Genomic DNA, 19,208 nt, shown 5'->3' with positions numbered 1-19,208 from the left:
ATTTATGGTTATACTTATGTAACAATGTACAACTGTTTTTCCTACTACACAAATATTTATCCACTAAAAGTGGATCAAAGCTGAGTTTTTAACTGCATTAGTTCTAGGCAGGAAAGAAAAAATAAAGCCATGTTCATTTCAATTACCATTTTTAACCTATTCCACATCTAGCAAGATTAGTTCACACCCACAAATGCCATCTTGTTCGTATTAAATCATAGCATTTTACCATCAAACCAGAGGACAAGAAGCCTCTCATTTTTAAACTAAGTATAACCCCACATCTGCTCCTAAATCATCTTTGAGCTTTAATGACCTGCTTGAAAACAAGCAAGCAGCTGTCAATAAATAGTGTCCTGATATTGAATCCTGCTTCATCTGAGCATTGACTCTTGCCTTGCAGCAGCTCATATGCAAAACATGCTATCCTACAGATGGAATCCACTTGTCCTTGCTATTAAGTGAAACAGCAGGACCCAGGGAGCATTTGCTGAAGCTGGAAACCGATTTTATAATTTAGCCTTGAATCTTGAGCTGGCATAGCTATCATGTTATAAATCTGGATGCTGAGTCTCAACACTTGTAAAGCAAATAAAATAAACTCCTGATTGCTTTGTCCTTTTCATCGCATACATACTAAAGCTAGATTTCAATACTAAAAACATCTTATGTTTGTCCACTCAAGGAATTTCAATACCTAACAATTAAACAGGTACCTACCAAGAGCAAAACAAATATGATTTGTCTACCTCACTGTTTTTCAAAGCAGGGGGAGTAGCAAGGATACACAAGGACTGCATCAGCTTTTAAAATGTGAGTGGCTACATTTAACTTACTGTGTAAACAGATGCACATTTATATACTGCATTCTTGGTCCATCATCCCTGCAACAGTGAGAAATCAAGGAACTGTTTTCCAGGGGCAGTGCAAAGCCTGTGTCCCGCTTCAACTCTGCTTCCAGGGTTTAAATGACACTTAAGTAGGCAAATTTCACCCTGGGGAAGGTAAGGCTATAAGAATCAGAAACCGAGAGAAAGCACCAGGAAAAGGAATAGGACTGTTAACTGTTTCCCTGTAGACCTAAGGGTGGGGTGTGGCATTTAGACCTTCTGTCTAATTGACAGATTTGGTATTAGTCATAAGGATGATTCTTTTAGGATGCTCTCGTTTGGATAAAAGGAGAATAGGGATCTATCAGACGTGATTATCAGCTATAAGTGCATTGTAATTTGGAGTAAAAGCACCTTACAGACTGTGCATGCTGGGAAACAGGGAGATTCCAACCCTTTGGCAAACTTTCAAATTACCTTCTCCATTAAATGAGCTTGGGGGAAAGTTAAAAAAAAGGTTAAAAAGCTGTCCACCTTTACAATACACCTTGCTAATGGTTCTTATATCCAAATGGTTTCCGGTCCAATTTACCCTAGAGTTTTCTAAGCGGTTTATTCTTTTCGTTACACTAGTGTATTTACCCAGGTAGCAACTCTGATCCATGTAACAATATCATGAATACTAATGAATGCCAAGAATAAAATATGGATTACGTAGAATGATAACATGTTGAAAACAAGCTTAGCTTGAATTTGGGGATTTAAATCAATCTCTGAATGTTTTGATAAGGTGTGAAGTCCATAATTAATCCCTGAAGTTATCCAGGAAAGAGCTTAAATCTGCGTTAATGAACTACCAGGCTTGGTTTCCAGCCTAGAAACATACTGCACTGTTTCTGAAAATGGTTTACAGAATAGAAAAGTAGATGAATAATTGGATGAGTGTGGCAACTGAAATATAATGGTGATGTGCTATAATATTATATCCGTCTACAACAACAAAAAATCCTGGATATTCTGCAGCCTTCAGATAGTAGCAATCTTTGTGTTTTACTTGAAGATTTGTGTTCGAAATGCTGTTTATAACTCAAACCCCCTTGTTGTTAAGAAGGTTTTTTTTTTAGGTTGAATGTAGGTTATTGATGCCATACCATCTTCTAATATATTTCTGTGTGTTTCTCTGTGACTTTTCTTTTGCTTTTCCAGATCCCCAGCCTAAATAATTCTGAAGAAAATAAATTAAATTAAAGCTTTGAAAAGTAGCAGGGCTAACAGTGACATAAAGAAAGAAGAAAAAAATGGTTATTTACAGGACAGCAATTGTGTAACTTGAACAAACCAGTCATATGTCATTAATACAATTCACTATAAATATACTCCTTCACCAGTCTGTTGGGGGTTTTACCTATTTTCTCATTGACCTGGTCTTTACAACCGGGGGAGTGGTGAGGGGAGGAGAGAAACAAAATAAACCCAATTGCTTTTAGTACACTCACCAACAATGTATCATAAAACTCCATAGTATAGTAAAGAGAAGACAATTATGAACAAAGGAATAATACACACAGCACAACTACAGTTACCATATAATTAAATTATTTGAGTGCATAGACGTACACATGTATCCAGTCACAGAAATGAGTATGAGAAATGTCTAAAAATTCATAAGAGTATTTCATATAACTTATTTCAATGTCACAACCACATTAGAAGATTATAAGAAGCAGCAGCATGGTCAGCCTTCTATGTAGCTTCTCTTCAGAGCAATGTAATGTTTTCTTAGCTGCCTATAAAACTCTTTACTGAGTCAATGTCTGAAGAAATCTAATGCACATACTGACCTCCAAGCCAGATGAATTTTCCAAAGCACACAGAAAGGCTAAATTGATGGGCATATTGAGAAGGTGACCTGAATACAAGAGAACACAGCAACCCATACGGAACTCTCATGCCCTGTGGAACAATACAGATCATGCCTTGACTCCCCTGATCCTCTAACTCATAACTCCTAAGCACTAGCTGATTTTGAAGCAGAAAAGAATCAATACCAGCTGTACCCTTACAAGCACACAAAGAGCACAGTTTAACTTGGTATGACTAATAAGGCTGGTGATAATACAAACACAACTATTGAAAACTGTGGACTGTCCCTAAAGGAAAGATTAAGTTTTTTAAAGCTATGTAGGACATTTTTATTTAGTAATACAGTACCTTAGATATTTAATTAAATAGTATTGATACTGAATAATAGATAAATGAGATAGACAATAGACAACAGAAAACTATTAGTGAAAATAATGACATGGGCTTTCAAAGTGCTGCTGTGAAATGATTTTTATAGTTTCACAGCTAATGTACAGAGATGTTAGATGGCTCGCAGACTATGGAAGATACAAATGCACCTATATTAGAACTTGTGCTGACCACTTCTACCATGATTTGAGGTAACCCAAGAAAGGTCCTGGTGAAGGACAAACAGATTTCTGTGGTTCTAGGGTCCTTTTATCTTCATATGTCCTAAGATATTACAGGTTTCAGAGAACCAGTCTTGACGACCAACAAATGTTGGGGTCAACAAGGCCAGGCTGGATGGGACTTTGAGCAACCTGATCTAGTGAAAGATGGCCCTGCCTGTGGCAGGGGACTAGAGCTAGACAATCCTTAAGGTCCCTTCCAACTCAAAACATTCTATGATTCTGTGATACTATGAAGATGAGTTGTTTTGTACATACTTTTCTCCAAAGTAGTCTTTTTCTTTTTTTTTTACCCTCTAAGAGGGATGCACTAATTTTCTACTTAAATTGCTGATTATGAGGACATATAATAATATTTAGATCTTTGATTTTTTAATTAATTTATCTTCTATGCACTGCTTAGAAGTAATGTAAAACATCAATAGGTCCTCCCAAGTAAAAAAAATTAAAAAATAAAACCACCAAAACCAACCAACCAACCAAACCTCAACATGACCCCCCCAAAAAAAAACAAAACAAAAAAAACCCCAAACAAAACAAAAACCCAAACCCCAAAACCCCCACATTTCCCTCTTTACAACATGCAAGGCTAATATTTAATCTGAAATGACTGGAGTCATATGTGTGGAAGACTGTACAAGCACAATGTTTACTGGCTCATGACAACGGGCAGAGAGAAGTGAGGTACTAGTGAGGTTAACTCTGCCTTTTAATAGCTGGCTGAACACCCACATAATATCTCCTTTATTTCTGTCTTTCTCCTCCCTAAAAGCTTATCTTTTAGCTAGGTTTGGCATTTTGATCACAAAGCTGATTGGCTTTACTAGATCCAAAACCGAAAGCTTACTGGTAAAAAAAAATCCCATTTCCTATATTTCTAAAAAGCAAACTTAAGTGTTGTTACTGAGAAAGAAATAAAGTAGCAAAATGAAATTTGGTGACATGGCAATCTTCTGCATCAAGATGATAACTCGTATCCAGACTTATCAAATTCAACAAGCTAACAAAGGTGAAGGAATTTTCTCTCAAATTCTCTGTTCTGTTATGTGACCTCAGATAAACTTCACTCTTCCTTTCAATGATAAGCTCCCCAAACAGGGATTCAGAACAATGATGTTCTCATACATTCAACTGCAGTAGTCAGGACTGATATTTCATAATTTTCTCTTCCCTTATGTAATTTTCATTGCTTGAAGTGTAGAAATCTATCACTAGTAGGTAGGTGTATATTTTAGCTTAGCCGCAAAGGAGTAAATGTTCTAACATATATTACAGATAGTGCATTATTCATCTTCTGCACAGTCTTGTAATCTTATTGTGAAAACTTACTGCAAACAGCTAGAGCATATAATGTGTCCTTGTGGAAAACTTGCATATTTCACTAAAAGGATTATCTCTGTGGGATTTTTGAAAACCATGAGTACAAATAATATGGCGTGTTTTCATTTTTTGTACACGAACTACATGAAACAACTTATAACAAATAGTACCAGCTAAATTATTTTTCAGGATTTATAGCAGAGTGAAATTCTTATTAAGACTCCATGCACTACTTCTCTAGTTAGACGAATATGTATAAGCAGTGTTTTGAGTATTTCTATATATACTTAAACATCGCACTGGCCTTGGAAAAAGATTCAATTGATTTTGCTGATATGTGTTTTAAAGCTACTCCAAATAAGATACTCCTTTGGGAATCAAAGCTATCAGAAATGCTGATTTGGTTGGGCTGTAATTCTCAAAAGCAACATTAGATAGTATTTCTGGGAATTGAGTCAAAGCATTGTAAGATGACAGGGATTAAAATGGCATTTTTGAGATTTCAATACCCCCAGTAAAATTTTAGCCATCGCAGCTTCCTTAAGTAAAATTGAATTGAGATTATGTATAAACATCACGTTCAACAAATTTTGTGCACAGCTTTTACATTATCTAAACAGTTAGGAATTTGAAGTGATATTTATATTTGGATGCTTGATTTTTCTTTGTGCTCTGTATTCAGCACATTAATTTTCACATTAATTGAATACTAAATCTGCAGAACTGAGAACATAAGAAATTGATTTTTCCACAAACATTTTTAATAGGACTGCCACTGATTAACATTGAAGATTTATACTAAAAGGAGACCACAACATTTCTTAAGTTACTCCACCTGCTTTTCTCAGTATCTGCAGCACTTGGAGTTCTATCACTTAACGAAGTTCAACTATAAGATTTCCTTTAACTTACAAGAAAGCTAATCTAGACCTCATTTTGTAATTAAAAAAAAAAAAAGGTGTTCAAAATCTTATCAGATTATTTGGTAATCAGATCTTTAAGACTTAAGAATTTCAAGATGCTGTAGCATGCTGCATGCAGTTTCTGAAATACTATTTAAAATATGGCTTTTCCTATTAGCTGAAAAGATATAATCCTAATGAGACCACATATCCATGAAGGTATTATTTCTTTCATTATCAGGAGATGAAAATCGAAAAATTACATTCCTTGTGTATTTGTGGTGATTACAGGATTCATGGTGGTTGAAATCTGAAGATAAATGTCTCTCTATTGAAATTCATTGCTAATTGAGTTTGATTTTTCAGTCTTAGTTAATTGATTAACATTAATGGACCCATCTGCTGCACCAATATATGGGAACAACAACAGGAAGAATAATCGCTGTGAGAACAGTTTGAGACACTGGAAACATGATTGTGGGAGCAATTAACTTCAAGATTGTACTCTCAACTCTAAAAGCTAAGCTTGTCTATGTTTACATTTTGTTGAGTCTATACAATTTAAAACCAATGTATTAATCAACTTCTACTAGTGTAGTGGCTGTCATAATTGTCAAATCATTGATGGAGTAATTTTATGAGTTTATTTCCCACATACAGATATGTCTTCTTAACACTATGCTTGGTTTGGCTCATATGAACAGGGGCCACTCAGAATGTTAAGAGTTTCTTAGGTTAATCTTTCCATGCCCTTTTCAAACATACACTTTAAAATCCAATGAGCTTTGAATTTACTAAATTAATCATAGAACTATATGACACGCAAGCCATAAATTTATCAAATAGCTGTCATATTTTTTCCTCTGAAATTAACCAGTCTCTGGAATTTTACATTAGCATGGATATAAAGTGCAGTAAAAGAGCTAGTGAACTTGCAAAAGTGCTTCTAAAAGCAGTAAAGCATTTATGCAGGAGAGTACTTTGTTTTTAAAACTAATAAAATAATGGCTATGTAAAGAATTAGAAATTTACATTTTTACTGAACCGCTCATCTGATACAGCATATATTTAAATAATCTTGAAACAGAATAACTTTTGTGCCATTGTGCTGGTTTTGGCTAAGTTAGAGTTACTTTTCTTCGCAATAGCTAGTATGGGGCTACGTTCTGGATTTGGGCTGGAATCAGTGTCGATAACACAGAGATGTTTCAGTTATTGCTGTGCAGTGCTGGCACAGAGTCAAGGCCTTTTCTGCCTCTCAGACCACCAGTGAGGAGGCTGGGGCTGCACAAGGAGTTAGGAGGTGGCACAGCCAGGACAGCTGGCCGAACTGATCACAGGGACATCCCATACTATATGATGTCATGTGTAGCAACAAATAGCTAGAGGAAGAAGAAAGAGGGGACTTTTGGTGTGATGTAATTTGTCTTCCCAAGTAACTGTTACGCATCATGGGGCCCTGCTTTCCTGCAGATGGCTGAACACCTGCCTGCCAATGGGAAGTGGTGAATGCATTACTTGTTCTGCTTTGCTTGTGTGTGTGGCTTCTCCTCCACCTACTAAACTGTCTTTAACTGAACCCACCAGTTTTATCATTTTTACTCTTCAATTCTCTCCCCATCTCAACCAGAGGAGGGGCAGCAAGTGGATGTCTGGTGCTGAGTTGCCAGCTGGAGTTAAAACATGACACCTGTACAGAGATATTTTAGTTAAAAAAAGAAAAAAAGGAACCTATGCAACATTCTTTTTTTCTTTCCTTTTTTTTTTTTAACAAAAGCAAAACGTGTCTTAGCTTAAAAAGGATTAAGACAACTAAAGATTTCCAGTTCCACAATATATGTTACACTTAGTAGTATAATGGGAAAATGGTGATTGTGCAGCCTATCCTTATCCCCAAGGCCCTGTCTGAGCACCTTGGGATTGTGCCCGGTCCTGGTTCCCCTCACTGGGCTTCATCCTGATCCCCCATCAATGTCCCAGCCTTGCCTCTGCCCATCCCATCATTATGCCCAGGGATGTACCTGATGCCCAAGCCTAGCTGCCCAGAGCCCTCCAGCTGCCCTGCTTGTGTGAGGGACACAGGGATGGACCTTGGCCACCAGGCCCTGCCCTAGCTGGTCCCTGGGGAGCACCTGATGCAGCCAGTGGCCAGACCAAGAGGAGCAACTGGCCTCTGCTGCATCCTGAAATTCTGAAATTCTGCATCTGAGAACTAGGGACACTAATCCCTGTCTCTCACTATCAAAAATACAAAGAAAACAATTTTCCTGTCAAAGAAATTTCTTCTGCATAATTATTGTAATTAATAAAATTAACACTACAGTAACATTTTTATACTTGATGAGGAAAAACAAATAACTTTAAGAATGAGCTTAAAAAATGTTTATTATGAAACACACCTGTCTATGCCAGCAGTATGTGATGACAAGCTCCAGTATTCATTATAAAACACAGCTGAGGTATTTGTGCCTTTTCAGAAGCAAAAGATTTAATTAGTTGCCAAGCACCTGAAGAATAACACACACTGAAAAATCTTTTTTCATGCCACTAAATACTGTAATTGAAAGAACTGGCAAAATTTTAAACAGGTCAATAATACTTTCATATGAATTGTCAAAGTGTTTGTTTTGCCTGATTTTTTTAAAATAAAACTAAGTTGTTTTACAGTAATGAATACACAAATGGACAATTAATGGTGTAGATGGTAATATTTTTTAACATTATAGATTATTTATAGCTCTCATTGGCTTCAGTCTCCTGAATACAAACTCACTATCTGAAGCTAACACAGTTGTACAGTCCACATGCACCCCTTGAACACTGGGTCTGAAGCTTGGAAATTTTTCCTCATAAACTGTACACAAAATGTTCATCTCTGGCTTTTCAAATCTCCTGCTCCACACATGCCATTGTGTGAATCAAGATGATGTGACAGATTGATGACCAGGTAAATAATCAAATAATTGCTAGGATAAAGCAACAAAGTGTGGGGATAAACCTCTGTCTTTGAGCTAAATAGGTATGCTATTTGTAAACAAAGCACTGAAGTACAACAAGACTAACACACTCAAAATTGGTCCACTTACTGAATAGAGGTTGTTGCAGTATGAACATTTACTAAATAGATTCATGATGTTTGCAGGCCCTGCCTGGAAAGAAGTACAGGAAGAGTCTATAGCACATAATCTCTCATCACTCAGGAGATGATTTGCGTACTGAAGCACTGGACAAACAAACTTTGCAAGCATTCAGAGGTTCTGGAGCCAGACCAGCTAAGGCTGATCAGGCGGTACGTAAGTCATTCTTATCTGCTCAGGCCTGTGGAAAATGGAATCAGTATACAGCAAAGTGAAGCATTCCCCAAAGGGGTTTCTGACTCTGGCATTCTGTCAGGTAGAGTCTGTGTAAAATGCCTGCCAATACTCCTGAAAAATGGCTGCTAGCACAGGCAAATTTTCATCCCAGCATGACACCTTTTTTACATCATCTATCAAGAAATTGGTGAAGTGAGGTAGATGACTTATCAAGAAGTGAATCTTTTAGGTCTGTCACTCTTAGCAAAGCAAAAGCCATTTGATTGATTACATGGTATACAGTGGTGGAGCAGTATTTTGTCACATATATGTTTAACTCTCCAGGAAAGGGAATGTTGCATACACTGTAGACAGACTGAAGCTTCAGGACTTTGGGATGCAGGAATTGCTCCTCTGAAGACCACTACCTAGTAACCTATCCAAGGGAGACTTCCAAATCCTGAGAAGTAATTTGTTGTGATAGTTTTTGTTGGCAGCCTTGACACCTAAGAGGAATGATCAGCTTCTTATAAAGAAAAAAACTATTCTGTCAAGTGAACAGTCTGAATTGAGAGCTGCAGAAATTGGATGCAAGAAATGGCATCTAGATCTTCCTAGCAATGTGAAACTTACTCAACATGAACACCTTGTGAACTGACTGAAGAATGTGTACATGGACATATGAAAACCAGCAAACCAGGTGAGAAGAGAAGAGAGGAACCTCCCTTGACCCACTAATGCAGGATGCTGTTGGCTTGCTTTGTTACTAGGGCACTTCGCTGACTCATGGTCAACTAGTCCACCAGAACTAGTAAGTCTGTGCAAAGCTGCTTTCTAGCCAGTCAAATCTGCCTCCAGATGGAATTTCTGTTGCTGATCCTTTGCTCTTTTTGAGCCTGCCCTTCAGCCAGTTTACAGCTCACCTCACTGTGCACTTACCTAGCCAGTACTTAATCAGTTTGTCACCAACAATTTAATGGAAGGCAGTGTTGGAGCCTTACTAAAGTTGAGTAAATAACATCCAGTGTTGTCCTCTCATCTGTCAATGAAGTCATCTCATTGTGGAAGGCTATAGAGTTGGTTAAGCACAATTTCCCCTTCACAAATCCATTGTGACCACTCCCAACCACTTCCTTGTCCTTAATGTGTTTGGAAACAAATTTCAGGACAATTTGTTTCTTCAGCTTCCAATAGATCAAAGTGAGGCTAACCATCCTGTAGTTTGCCCTTCCTGAAAGTAGTCTTCTAGTCCTCAGGAACCTCTCCCTTGATCTTTCAGCGATTATCAGGATTGACCTTGCTATGACGTCAGATAGCTTCCTCAGCATTCATATGACTCCTATCAGATCTCAAGGACTCATGCATATCCAGTTAGTTTGAATGTTCCCTAATCTGATCCTTCTCCACCAAGTATAAATCTTCCTTGCTCCAGACATTCTCCTACATGCCTGAGAGGAAAGGGATTCCTGAAAGTCAGACTTATAAACAAAGACTGAGCCAAAAAAAGTGCTGAGTTTCTAAGTCTTTTCTGGATGCTTTGTCACCAGAATGCCTGCCCCTTTCAGCAGCAAGCTCACATTTTCCCAAGTCTTCCATTTGCTGCTGACATATTTGTAGAAGCCTTTGGTTTGTCTCTGCATGTCTCCTGCCAGCTTAATATCCAGATGGACTTTGGCTTTCCCCGTATCTGTGTATTTGGATATATTCTCTATACTCCTCCCACGTCACCCAGCCATTCTTTTACCTCTCACATGCTTCCTTTTAATGTTTAAGTTTTGTCAGGAGTATTCTGTTCATCCATGCAGGTTTCCTGCCACTTGATTCCTTACTCATTGGAATGGACCACTGAGAGCTTGGAGGAGGTGATCCTTGAAAATCAGTTGGCGGCTGTAGAAAATCATGAAAGTTGTTCTTCCATAGAGCTGCCTATCCCTGGCTTGCACATGCACATGGCTTCTGTGTCTCCTCCGAACAGGAGAGCAGTGACCCATTTCAGAACAAAAACATTTCTGAAAAGGGCTGAGGCCAGCAGTTGGAAAGCAGAAAAGCAGGAAACAAATCCAATAGTCATGAATTATTCAGGACCCAAGCTTTAAATGAAACAGTATTCCATAACGATAGATAACAGGACAGTCGTTAGATGCCAGAGATATCAAGGGATAAAAGAGGAAAACCAGACTCATTACTCCCAAGTACACACTCACTTTCACCATACTGCTAGGCAAATTGTGCTTGTTTTCATAAAGTTCCCTTGCTTTCGTCTGTACTCTAGTCAAAAAAGACTTTGAGATCAAAAACCTGTTTGGTGTTCTTTCTGTGCTTACATCAATCAAGAGAGGCAAAGATGGCACCTCAAAACTTTGATTCCAGGTGTCCTCAACCTAAGAAACACACAGTGATCCAGAGCTTCAAAAGGACTTTAGACTATATTCTGTTCAGCATTTGCCTTGAAGTACAATTTTTAAAATAGACATGGCAGCTACTTCGCAAATATTATCAGTTTTAAACAGAAACATGGTTCTCAAATGCTAACTGCCTTAGGCAGTGATCAAGTTGCTGTGCCCCAGTAGAACCATCATTCAGCTGAACTATCATCCTCTGCTTTTAACCCATGTCACTTTTGGACCCCATTTCCTCTTTTAGCATGTTGCACTTTAACTTTCAAAGGTTCTTTGACAATGATTAGTCACACATCCTGACGGTGGTCTTACCTGTTAGTGCTTTCTTAGCATGATACTGAAGGCCTATGCTGTCTACCCAGGAGTACACCATGAAGATGTGTGAGGGTACAAGGCTTAAAAATATACAGTTTTTAGACAGAAGAATAAGTCTTATGTGTTTCTGTCCAAAACGTCTATAAACAACCTGATTTAGTCACCAAGCCTTGTAGTGGAACTGATCTAGTTGATTGCAAAGTAATTCTGGCAGCAGCCCAATACGTATACTGTGTTGGCAATGTAATTACATTTTGTATCTTTTTTTCATGTGAGCAAGCAAGCTATAAAATCCCCCTGGTTAGGCATGAGGATGTCACATTTTCTATTTCTGCATTATGCAGAATATTATAGTAATTTTTCACAAAGGATGAATCTACCAGTCACAGAGTGTAAACAGATGATAAAATGATTAAAGGGGTGACTCTCACCTTGTGCAGGTACCACCATTGTGACATGGATGATAATCACATATTGGAACATTGCAGTTCTCAACATTCCTCCCTCCAAGTGCCTCATCTATGATGAATAACTCTTTGTTGTTAACTTGAAAATCCCTAATGCATCCTTTATAGCCATGTATCTGTCCAGCACATCGATGAACCTCTTCATGAACAGGAACATTTCCAAGGAAGATTGATCCAAAGGTGATCTGCAGAAACAAGAAAAAATTTATCAGAAAAGAATATTATTTGAGGTATTACTGTAAGCAACCAGTGAACAATAATTAGAGATAAAGGAAATTGCTATTACTTGAAGCTTGCCAAAAGCTATCAAACTTGCTGAAAGGATTAGTTTTTCAAATGTGGTTCTGTGGTTCTCTTAAAAAAAAAATAATAATAAAAAAAGCCATACAAAAGAGTGATTTATTGTATTTACATATCTTCAAATGTGTAAGACAACATGCACATGAATTGGAATTCCCAGCCTTAATCATAATAAACATAGTAAGGATTTCTCATTGCTTCCCTTATTCTGTTCTATGAATTTTACATTCATGGTTGAGTATTTGTGCAGGAATACAGGTCAAGTTTTAGCCCTAAAGACAAAGTTGTTTTTTTTTTTTCAGGATCTGGATCCTATAGGACCCCAAGAAAAGGGGAATACAGAAAAAAGATTGGTTTTTTTGATGAATAACATAAACCAGACCACTATACTGAAGCCCAGGGGGAAAGGGAAAGTTTTAGGTAGCAAATTCTACAGCCACAAATGTCTAGAACTTCAACTTGGTACCAAAAAGCCACCCACAAGTATTTCATACTAGTACTGACTAAACTGTATTTGTGCTCAGCATGATATTTCCTGTGTTACCTGTCACAGAAGTCAAACCTTTCACCATCACATATAAAGGATCTGTGACTTATTTAGCACCGAATTCTACTCCTCAAACCAATGCCTGATTTTCTGGAGCTCTGACATGAGATTTCACCATTCCGAGGTTCCTTTGCTAAATGCCTGTCATGAAGAATTGAAAAGATATATTTTTTTTCCACATGTGTATCACATTGTGGTGCATCTATTTGTACAATACCATTAATCCTGACGGAAGGTGAAACCTAGCCAATCTAAGCCAAGTTGGAATAAGCCAGTAGTATGGAAAATATAACACACTATGTGCAAAGCATGTGATGAGATAATTTATAGAGAAGAGGCTCTTCACCATCATATTCAGACATCAACTGTATAAATCTAGGAAAACATCACATTGTTTTTTTCTGGAGTTTACACATCTGTATGATTTTGCTGTTTCCTATATTGCTTTTATCAGTCTTGGAGCTATGTTGCTGACAATTGTAAGTTTGGAGGTACAATGAACATGAACACCACCAGACAATCCTTTACTTACAAGATCTTTTGTTTCAAAGAGAAAGAAAAATCACTGCTTCTTTTAGAACATGGATAAAATTAAATCAGAGTTTTCATGTGGAAGGAATTCCAAGATAGAGGCTCAGCATTTGTTGAATTCATTTAATATCAGTTTATACCTTTTCAAACAAAACTATGAACAGTCATAGTTATACGCAAGATTTGTAAACAATTTTTGCAGACAGGCATTTTCTCTCTGCTTGTGAACCTGTTACAAAAATGAAGCAAAGCATTGGACTGGAATGTAAAACATCTATAATTAGGAAACATAGTTTTAACTCTCCTCTTGCAATGCAGTATTTCTATTACTTGGCTTATTTTATGAAAGCACTGACCTTGGGGGCAGATCCAGTGCACCACAGAACAACTTCAGTAGCCTTTGTTCAGCTTCTCACATCAATGTATTTTATCATGGTATGTTAGATATGCTAGTACACCATAATACATATTATTTCTCTAAAGGTCCTGTTCTGAATTTAAGTGGAATATATTTTAAGAAAGCACTCATGAATAATGCCTGCAAGTCTTATTAAAAGGTTCAACATAACATTATATTAGCATTATGTTAACTTCTGTAATAGTAATGCTTAACTTTTCAAATATTAATTTGAAATTGTCCTCCTTCACTTGGAGCCTGAGTGGTAAAAAGGATTAGCTTGACCAGTAATGGGAAGAAATTAATTAGTCCTCTTAGTGGTAAGAAATGTCTTCCTTCCTTCCTTCCTTCCTTCCTTCCTTCCTTCCTTCCTTCCTTCCTTCCTTCCTTCCTTCCTTCCTTCCTTCCTTCCTTCCTTCCTTCCTTCCTTCCTTCCTTCCTTCCTTCCTTCCTTCCTTCCTTCCTTCCTTCCTTCCTTTTCCTTCCTTCCTTCCTTCCTTCCTTCCTTCCTTCCTTCCTCTGCTTGTGTACCTCGTAAAGAAAATCAGGGCTCTGAGAGATTAGGAGCAGACCTGTGAAGTGTAGTAGTCATGAACATTCATGCTACATGCCATGGAAGCGGTGATTCTGGACAAACTATAATTTAGTGCCATGAAATACCTATTTGTGGTTACAACATATCAAGTGTATTTATAGAGAGCATCTCTTGTACTATTTTAGCCTAAAAGAATTCAGCTGTCACACTCCAGGACGCTATTCAACATGAACCAAACTGTGGTAAGTGGGAACATTCACTTCAAACCCTCATTTTGTGGTATGAAATGTGGACATACCCCCCAGCCCCAGCCAAATAAAAGAAACAGAGAACAGCTGTCGACTTTCTTAGGAGCCAAGGAAATTTCCTGATTAGGAAAAGAAATATTCTGATGTATGATCTTGGTTCATGACATCAAAGGTAGCTACATGTAAGTTTTTCTACTAGTAAGGTATTGCTGGCTTATCTATGTAATTAGGTACTGATGGGTATGTTCTTTCCTCATATTCTCTATGCAGAAGCTGGCAATAGCGTTAGCTTTATGTTCTGCCAGAGTAAATGAACCTGAAACACAAAGTGAGAGACAAAGCAACCTTCTGCAGCAAAACATCAGATTGATCATCTGGAGTCTAGGAAAAGACAACTGATTGGTCTAATAGCAACATCTAATACAAGTTACTTTACCTCAGACTGAACAAAGACCTAGATACTGACTCACAGAAGAAAGAGGGAAGAAATTCCATTACTAACTAGCAGTGCAATACACTGAGATGTACTTCATGATTAACAGCTCTACAGCTAACTGGCCTGACTTCTAGTGAACAAATTTCCAAAATGAACTGTCAATCACAGTTCATATTCTCAAGTCTGAAAACATTTAAAATGTATCATGCAGAAATAACCTTGTGATGAGAGAATGCATAACAGGAAGAAGTTATGACATGGAGACAAAAAATAACAGAAAAACTCTAGATTTGGGAAAGACGGCATATTGCCCATTTATAATAAGTCTTATGATTCCAATTTCAAAATAGGGACAGTGATGAACTTTATGCAGTTAAAATAAAATTTTGAAAATCAGTTAAATGAAATCAGTTAAAAGCAAATACTGTGGATACTTGATGTGAAAAGAGATACTAAAGAGAACTTAAGTTCTATGATTCTATGATATATGATGATATCTGATGAGGAATTATATTTCTTCCATTAGAAAAAGTTATAATACCTATTCTCCTTTGAAAATAACTAAAGTGCATATGCAGATGAAACGTTCAAAGCAAATAACTGTTTTTTGATATTTTGCAGACTCACCTGAGTTGTTTGATATAAGAGAGAAAGTCTGTGTTGTACAGGAGGATTTCCATCTACAGCCATTTCAATCATACAGTAGCCTTGAGGACTGCTCACAGGCAACATATAACTGGAAGGAAATGGAAAGTATCATTACTACTTACGCTATTGACAGCAGAGTATCCAAACCTCACACAGCAAAAGCAAGGTGAAAAAGAAGTTTCTGCCTCTGTAAAGAATGACAATCTTTGGACACTAATAATTCAAGTTTCATGGCTACTTGGACTACCCAGGAGACAAAATATGCAAGTTTCTTCTAACATCCCTTTTTTATTTGCTTTCCTACTGATTTTGACTCAGGTGTTTGAAATGTATACAAAGAAATCTTTACATATGTAAGTGGGTATTGATAGATTTTAAGTGCTCACTGTGGCTGACATATGTTCTCCCTAGTATAGAAAATGTTGGACGAGTAACAATGCTGAATGATGCTGAAGTCCCTCAATGGAAATTTCCTTTTCCTGCCCTACAGGGGAAACAGAAATAGAATAAGAAATGAAAGGCTGCATGCCTCTGAGCAGCAAGATTACACTGTGATATAGTTACTGCTACTTGGGAAGCATGTTGTTAATGGAAACTCTGGTACTGAGCTTCAGAGATAAAGATGAATATAAGGTTAAGAGAATTTGTAAAGTAAATACTAGAGAGCATTCAATGAAACACTGAGAATTCTTCAGGTTCTTCCTATGATGAGATCCTAAAAAAATGCAATTTATAGTATCAGCAATAAAAATTCAATTGAACAAGATGATTTTTCAAATATACTGGGTTTGTATTTAGAAAGGAAACTTGCATAAACATTATCACAGTGGCAGAATAAGAGAATAGTAGTGAATAGATTCTTTTAAACTGAGCTTTGCTAGTTTTGTAGAAAGCTTCCCAATTACATTTTGCCTCAGTTTTATTTTTCACAACCTTTATAACAGAATGTGATGGACCTCCTTTTAGGAGGCATGCTGAGGTTTACTGACTATATGCACTTTGTACATGAAATCCTATTTGATCAAATCCATATATTTTGGTTTCCAGAGTAAGGCCTTTAACAAGAGCAATGTTAAATTCTTGTGTAACGTTTCACAAATGTTACGCAAAAGATTTTACAAGAGATTCTGAAAAAAACCCAAGCCATATATACAGACTGCCAAATTTTCTTTTTCTTTTTATTTTTTATTTGGGCAAATAGTAAAGGAGGATTGAAGGAAACTTATAAACTATTTTGTGCTGGGATAGATTAAGTTTTATGTTAGGCCATAGACATATGAAAGAGTTAACATTTTTTAAAACCCATTATGTCCTGAACACTGGAAGCATAGATTACTGTTCCTAAAAATGACCTCAGCACAGCCAAAGAGAAATTTGTCTTTGAATAATCCTGAATAAACAACATCAAGACCTACCATGCTCCCGAATGCCTCCCTTTTCATGCACCACACTTTGTTGGTTGTGCACAGCTGCTGTTGTATGATTTATCCCATATGATGCCTTGAGCTTTGTTTTTCTACTATTGTGTCTATGGTCTTACTGTTTCATTTGCTGTCTGTAGATTCAGTATGAAATTTAGTCTCAGTCTGCACCTCCGAGGTTAGTGGGAACATTGTATTGACATGAATGGATATAGTATTGGTCCCCTAATGAATATTTATATCATTCACTGCAGTGCAGTGGTTTCTGAGAGAGTCTTATTTGCGGTATATTTGTATCAGCAGGTGATGCACCCATATTAATAAATCTTACCTTTCCAATGGTTATATTGCTTCTGGTTCCAGAGTAAATTCAGTCAATATTAATTCATTGACTTTTCACTGTGCTCTGCTGCATGGGGTTGAAATGTGTTAAGTTATTCCACCTTTGCGAATATGCAACACTTTTCTGATTTTTGAGCCAGAAAGAACAATGTTTTTAATTTTGTTTTTAAAGAGTGAGCTATTTCAATGGCATATTCTATTATTACCTTTTGAAATGTGATCTAGACCCCTAGATATTCAAATATGCTTGAAAAATGTTAATTTTTCTTTCTTATTTCAGATTAAAAAAAAAAAAGATCATGTTGTTTTAAGTATATTTTAAGTTCCTTCTCATGTAGTCTAAATTTTGCATAACAATCTGCTTTTGAGTGTAAGGAATAAGAAGCAATGTCTGCTGTTCTGAGGATCACCTAATTTTCACAATTCCATTATAAAATGTGAACTGATTAAATAGAAGTTCCTCCTTAAAAATAATGAGTATAATGGAAGATAGTTTTGTGATCGCCTTTTTGGATACTTGAAATAAGGACAATTTTGGAGGAAGTATTTTCAGCTACTATGATTTCCAACCAATTCTTGATATATAAAATATACGTGAATTTTATTTATTATTCCTATTTATATTTCACCTGCTGGGAATTGTCCAGGTAAATCACAGTGTATAAACTTTCTCACATGAAAGAAAATCAGCTCATTTAGGATTTGCAGAGGGAAAAATAACTCATAACCTTTCCTTGATGCTATCTACTCTGAGTGGATACTTTAGTATAGACTTAACATACTCCTGGCAAAGCCTAACCTTTGCCTTGTCCCTGCATTTTAGTAAGGTTTCTGAAGTCCGCATCTCCTGCAATTTCTAAATCAATTTATGGTTTAACACCTTATATCACATATTATAATAGTCTAGCCCACTAAGAGCAAATGTTTAAGTGATGCAGAAAAGTTAGTAAAGAAAAATGTTATCTAATGGAAAAGAAAAGAACAATATGATCTGTGCCAGTTTGATCATTTTCAAGGAATTAGCCATCCAAGCCAAATTCAGCACTGTAAACTTTCACTGCAAATGGCTGGCATTCAGACATTCTCATTGTCTTGTACACATAATTTCTTGTTTTGATTCTGTGCTAGGGGAAAAGAAAAGGTGGAACATTAAAAATAGGTACAATCAAAATAAGCCTTAAATATTTCTTCAGGCTGACATGGTTTTTACTGCAGTATGTTTATGTAGACAAGCCCAAGTACCCTAAATTCATATAGATAATAACACAGTCACCCCTACACAGGCATATCTTGTGATCCATTCTATCTTTAAAGAAATGTGTCAGAAAAAAAAAAAGAAAAAATAATTGCCAAAGATCCCCAGTCCCTATAAACAGCAGTTTCATTACCCAGTGATTATCATCATTAGGTCTCAACTCCACAAAGGAAATAATGCCTTTCTTTTATATTTAAGATATAGCAATGAAATCTTAAATAAAAGAACTGTTTTGTTTGACATCAACAAGTAGATTATAGTGACTAAGTTGTGAGGAAAAAAACCCACAGGCTATAAGCAGCAATGCACTGCCCTGGATATGGAGTGCACATTTGGAATGCTACCTACTTTCTTCAGCATTTGTGCCTTTCTCTGCAAGGATTTCCAAGCAAGTAATACCAGAAATTCCTCTCTGTCTTGTGTCAGAAAGGAAAAACTGTCATTTGAAATGTGAACAGAATGAATATTTTTCATGCTTACAGTACCGCAAAATTAGGACTGTTTGAATTTGCTAGATTACTTGAATATGTTTAGAATAGCTTTTAGAA

General features: G+C 36.7%; 1 protein-coding gene across 1 annotated transcript in view; it reads right to left on the bottom strand.

Annotated features, from left to right (window-relative positions):
- Positions 1-19,208, bottom strand: part of EYS (eyes shut homolog) — a 579,093-nt gene that overhangs the window by 89,181 nt on the left and 470,704 nt on the right. The window contains exons 28-29 of the mRNA XM_061347833.1: positions 15,622-15,730; positions 11,965-12,185 (exon numbers count right to left, since the gene is read on the bottom strand). Coding sequence (XP_061203817.1) covers positions 11,965-12,185; positions 15,622-15,730 — 330 coding nt within the window. The remainder of the gene's footprint in view (positions 1-11,964; positions 12,186-15,621; positions 15,731-19,208) is intronic.

This window comes from Neopsephotus bourkii, unplaced genomic scaffold (assembly GCF_033783945.1).
Source record: "Neopsephotus bourkii isolate Nb327-2 ecotype Australia unplaced genomic scaffold, CSIRO-AGI_Nbou_v1 NB_330, whole genome shotgun sequence".
NCBI classification, from domain to species: Eukaryota; Metazoa; Chordata; class Aves; order Psittaciformes; family Psittacidae; genus Neopsephotus; species Neopsephotus bourkii.
The sequence above is the reverse complement of the archived record's forward strand: the minus strand, read 5'-3'. Positions and strand labels throughout refer to the sequence as shown.